Genomic DNA, 4,944 nt, shown 5'->3' with positions numbered 1-4,944 from the left:
GACAACTTAAAAACGTAATAATTTTAATGCGCGCGGAATGTTTGATTTTAATAATAAATCGTGTGCCAGATTATTTTCAATTTATCTGCATATTCTGCTAACTAAAATGAGAGATTTCCAGTTACTTTACTAGCAAAGAAAATCACCCATTCTCAAGTTACCATTCATATCAGTTATACTATAATTTAAAAAAAATCTGCATTGTAACCTGAAATTTAACCTGCTGTCAAAGGCAATCGAGTTGGAAATTGCAAATTGTAGAAATTCCCTTTTTATCAAATTCCAATTACAAAAGCGCGGCAAACGTGAAGAAATTCGTCACACGATTTATTAATGTTGATTAGCGCAAAGCATATCGGAATTATTGAAATTATCTTTAGTTTATACTTTAGACTATTTTATAGTTAGATGTTTCTTCAGGCTGTCTATGAAATTGTAAATAATCCTATAATTCAGAAGAAACAACCCAATTGGCTGTTGACCCGGGACGAAATGTTTCACATCGGTGATAACGATGGATATATTACAAGGAAACACAGAAGTTTCTCAATCAAATAAATAAAAATTTGGAAATAGTACTCTGGATGGAATGATCATCTAACTTGGTGAAAACCTTGGCAACTTTACCTTTGACCTTCCTTAACAGTTATTTAATATCAGTTAGGTACTTAGTATTTTAAAATCATACCTGTTTTCTTAGGGTGGAGGCATTTACTAACTCTCCATTATGAGCCACAGCTAATGACCCATGCATGGAATGCACAACGAAAGGTTGGGCATTTATTGCAGTTGATTTGGCACTAGTAGAGTACCTATGAAACACATTTACTAATTAGATGTCATATAGGTATTTGTTTTTTATTAAACTCTTTTAATTTTTTTATTACATTTAGTAGACTTATTCCAGACATTCTCACCTAGTATGTCCAATTCCCATTACACCAGTGAGTTGAGAAATGCTTTCATTAGTAAAAACATTTTTCACAAGTCCCATGCCCTTCTGTACATTAAATTCGTTATGGCCCTCACTAGTTACGATTCCAGTTGATTCTTGGCCTCTGCAGAAAAGACATCATGTTTGAAATAAAATTGCCAATAAATTAAACAAGAATAACATGTAAAATTTAATTTTTTTATGGAATAGTTTTTAATAGGGAATTTTAAATTATATACCAAAATAAAATGATAATCGATACCTACAGGGTGGAAACTCGGAAACGGTAAGATACAGGCTCGGTTAAAATAAGATAAAGCTGAGAATTTGTGCTGAAAAATGCCGTTCTGAATTTTTAAATTTGATAAATATTTAAATGTGTAAAGTAATATAAATGTTACAATATTAAAACCCGTGTTTACCCATCAAGAAAAACGATAATTATCTATTTAAATACATACATATGTACAGGGTGTTTTCTCATAAGTTGACACTCCCCTAGATCGTTTATTTCAAATAAATTGTGAAAGTGACCAACCCGAAAGTTGTTTAATTTTATACAAATTTTTAAATCTGAATTTAAAATGAAAATGTAAAACAAAGAAATGCTAAAATTTGACATAGGTAGTATTTTTTTAATGAAACACCCTATATATTTTTGCACAGGTGGATTGCATTTTTTTCTGATTTCAGAAATATATACATATATTGCCTAGATTTGTCTTAGCCGTTTTTCCTGTATTAAGTTTTAAAAATTTTAAATTGTAACAAATTAAAGTAGCCTGACATGAAACAAAAAACTAGAACGAGAACATAATGCAATTTGTTGCTACGATACATTTCAAAACAAGTAAATAAATAAATGCAAAGTCATTAAAATCACTAATTTTGTATATGACCTCCGTTTAACGCTTAGACATGCTCTATATTCTACTTCAATTTTATCTATAACGTTTTGAATATATTGGTTATGATTAATATTAATATCGTTAATTGCATCCACTATTTTAATGCGTCTAACTAGCTTCTCAAACACAATATTCTTTAAATAACCCCAGAGAAAAGAGTCAAGAAGCGTTAGGTTGGGGCTATTTGGAGGCCATTGGATAGAAAGAACCCGCTCGTCCAATACAGATATCAACATTTTCATTTAAAAAATGGGGTTGTAGGGCGCTTTGTCAAATTTCAAGGCTACTTTGATTTGTTGCTATTTATAAAATAAAATAAAAATTTTTAAAACGTAATATAGGAAAAACGATTAATACAAATATAGAAAAAACATATATTTTTGAAATCAGGAAAAAAAATCATATTGTCCTATATCTCCTATGTCTAAAAACACATAGGGTATTTCATTAAAAAAAAACTGTCAAATTTTGACATTTCCGTGTTCCATATTTTTATTTTAAATTCAGATTTTAAAAAATTGAGTGAAAGTAAACAACTTTCGTGTCACTTTCACAATTTATTTGAAATAAACGATCTAGGGGCGGGGTGTCAACTTATCGAGGAAACACCCTGTACATATGTATATATTTAAATAGATAATTATCGTTTTTCTTGGTGGGTAAACACGGGTTTTAATATTGTAACATTTATATTACTTTACACATTTAAATATTTATCAAATTTAAAAATATATATAGAGGTAGTTGATAATAATATATGGAAAACGAATCGTACCATTCTAGATTTAATGTAATTTTATACCAGAACAGAAGTAGGTAGGTTGATCCCTGATAAATTGATATTTGCCCCCTTTTTCCTTTTTTCCTACTTCAGAAGACGATTTCAAACTTCAAAGCTACAATTTATTGTGCACAATATTTTCCAATATAACATTTTTCTGACAGTTTCCCAGATCGCAATGGTGAGGCTCAAGTTTCAACCACCCTCTGTTGTAGCAGCCGCCTATTTTAAATTATTCCTCACGAAAAAACAAATACCTGCATATGTTGCATTAAACTTTTGGTACCACGTGCGACAATTTTAAAACCGTACTCTCAAAGCTGTATACAGAGTATCATTAATGTTACCGCATATACAGGGTGACTCAAACTTCAGTCACATAAATTTGCCCTTTCTTAAGGACCCCTGATCTACGATTAACGTATTTTTTCAGTTTTATAGAAAGATAAATAATTCAACTTTTGTACACAATTAATTTATAACTCTTGCTGAGTCTTATAACTCTTGCTTCAGTCTCGTATTTTAGTTCCCCCCTAGTTTTTTGAGTCAGTGGAGTAGATTTTAGGATTGAGTGCTTAGCAAATTAGCGTTCCAAAAAAACGTTCTTTCAAACTTTTGCCACCCCTAATTCTACAATTTTTTAAAGCTTTTTTTATTGCTTTTTTTCACTCACACCATGATACGAGCACAATTAATACTTGTAATACGTTGAATTCATTGGCTATGGAAGCTAAGGAAGTGGTAATAGTACTAGAGTTGAGCAAGAAATCACTACCTGTGAATTTTCCATAGCGATTAATGAATATCAATCACAAACTGTAACGAACGTAAAAATAAATGTGATAGTGATCTAAAACGTGATGGACCCAAACGTGATATTAAAGAGCGACTTGCATTCACGGGTTCCCTTGAACCTGGATTTAATTGATATTTTTGGGAATCGTATTTCAGTATGCACCATTCATTAGCTGTATTCTGATTGTGTATCGGTACCCTGTTTGTGTATTTTAAAAATAATTTTGTGGGGATACAATTTGTGTTTGTTTTGATCATTTTTCGAATTGAAATTGTTTATTATGTATTGTACTAAGCTATTTTTTGTGGAATTTCTTTTCTGCATTAGATGATAATTTTGCAAACTGCAATTTATGGAAAGCAAAATTATCTTACAAAACAAGTACCTCGAATTTGAAACGGCACATGGAATGCAACATCCCACAATATCAAGAAATTCTGAAAATTTTCGCGAAGAGAAACCAAGGAATATTTTTGGACCTTTTTTCACTGAAATAAAGCTTTTTTCAGATCAAAATAGCTTGTTCACAAAGAATTAAGAGCTACATACGCTATTCGTTATGTGTAAAACAATAGTTTTTTATTCCTATTTTAATTTTTTTCTAGAATGTTTTTAGAACTTTTAGGTATGTACATGGATTTACAAAATGTGTAGCCAGTTGCTAGTTGCAGAGGCTGTTATATATAAGTTATATCGAGAAAACGAAAACCCCAAGTGAAATCACATTCACAGGTAAAWTTTACAGTTAAAAAAATCGCATTCAGTTATTTTAAAATCAAGTTATAGGATAGTACTAATTTTAGAARTAATTAAAAGTCTCGAATTAACTATCGAAAAAGTTTAGAAGTAGTTAAAAATCTTGAATTAACTATCGAAAAAGTTTAAAAGGAGTTAAAAGTATCGGATTAATTATCGAGCAATTTTAGAAGTAGTTAAAAATCTCGAATTAACYATCGAAAAATTTTAGAAGTAGTTAAAAATCTKGAWTTAACTRTCGAAAAAGTTTAAAAGTAGTTAAAAGTATCGGATTAATTATCGAGAAATTTTAGAAGTAGTTAAAARTCTCGAATTAACTATCGAAAAATTTTAGAAGTAGTTAAAAATCTCGAATTAACTATCGAAAAATTTTAAAAGTAGTTATGTCTCGAATTAACTATCGAAAAATTTTAAAAGTAGTTATGTCTCGAATTAACTATCGAAAAATTCTAGAAGTCTGGATTTAACTGTCGAAAAATCTTAGAAGTAGTTAAAAGTCTCGAATTAACTATCAAAAAATTTTAGTAGTTAAAAATTTCGAATTAACTATCGAAAAATTTTAGAAGGGTAATGCTTTACGGTACGATCTGCTGTGGCACGMGCACATGCCTGCACACAGGGTACGCGCAGCCAAAAATTGCATACTGGTCAGGCCATGTTGCCGAACKGCTCAAAGTAGAAAATTTCAATGAAAACAAAAAAGTAATTCATTCAAGGTTGAAAACTTAGCAGAATTACGTCCTTACAGGAAATAGTAGACGAAACTGAT

At 30.3% G+C, this 4,944-nt stretch overlaps 1 protein-coding gene across 2 annotated transcripts in view; it reads right to left on the bottom strand.

Moving 5' to 3' along the window:
- Positions 1–4,944, bottom strand: part of LOC109544390 (amidophosphoribosyltransferase) — a 12,019-nt gene that overhangs the window by 5,664 nt on the left and 1,411 nt on the right. For both annotated transcript variants that reach the window (XM_019914528.2, XM_048666675.1), the window contains exons 2-3: positions 918–1,058; positions 689–812 (exon numbers count right to left, since the gene is read on the bottom strand). In XM_019914528.2, the coding sequence (XP_019770087.2) occupies positions 689–812; positions 918–1,058 (265 nt within the window). The remainder of the gene's footprint in view (positions 1–688; positions 813–917; positions 1,059–4,944) is intronic.

This window comes from Dendroctonus ponderosae, unplaced genomic scaffold (genome assembly GCF_020466585.1).
Source record: "Dendroctonus ponderosae isolate FM_Combo_2020 unplaced genomic scaffold, Dpon_F_20191213v2 Dpon_F_20191213_5, whole genome shotgun sequence".
NCBI lineage: Eukaryota > Metazoa > Arthropoda > Insecta > Coleoptera > Curculionidae > Dendroctonus > Dendroctonus ponderosae.
The sequence above is the reverse complement of the archived record's forward strand: the minus strand, read 5'-3'. Positions and strand labels throughout refer to the sequence as shown.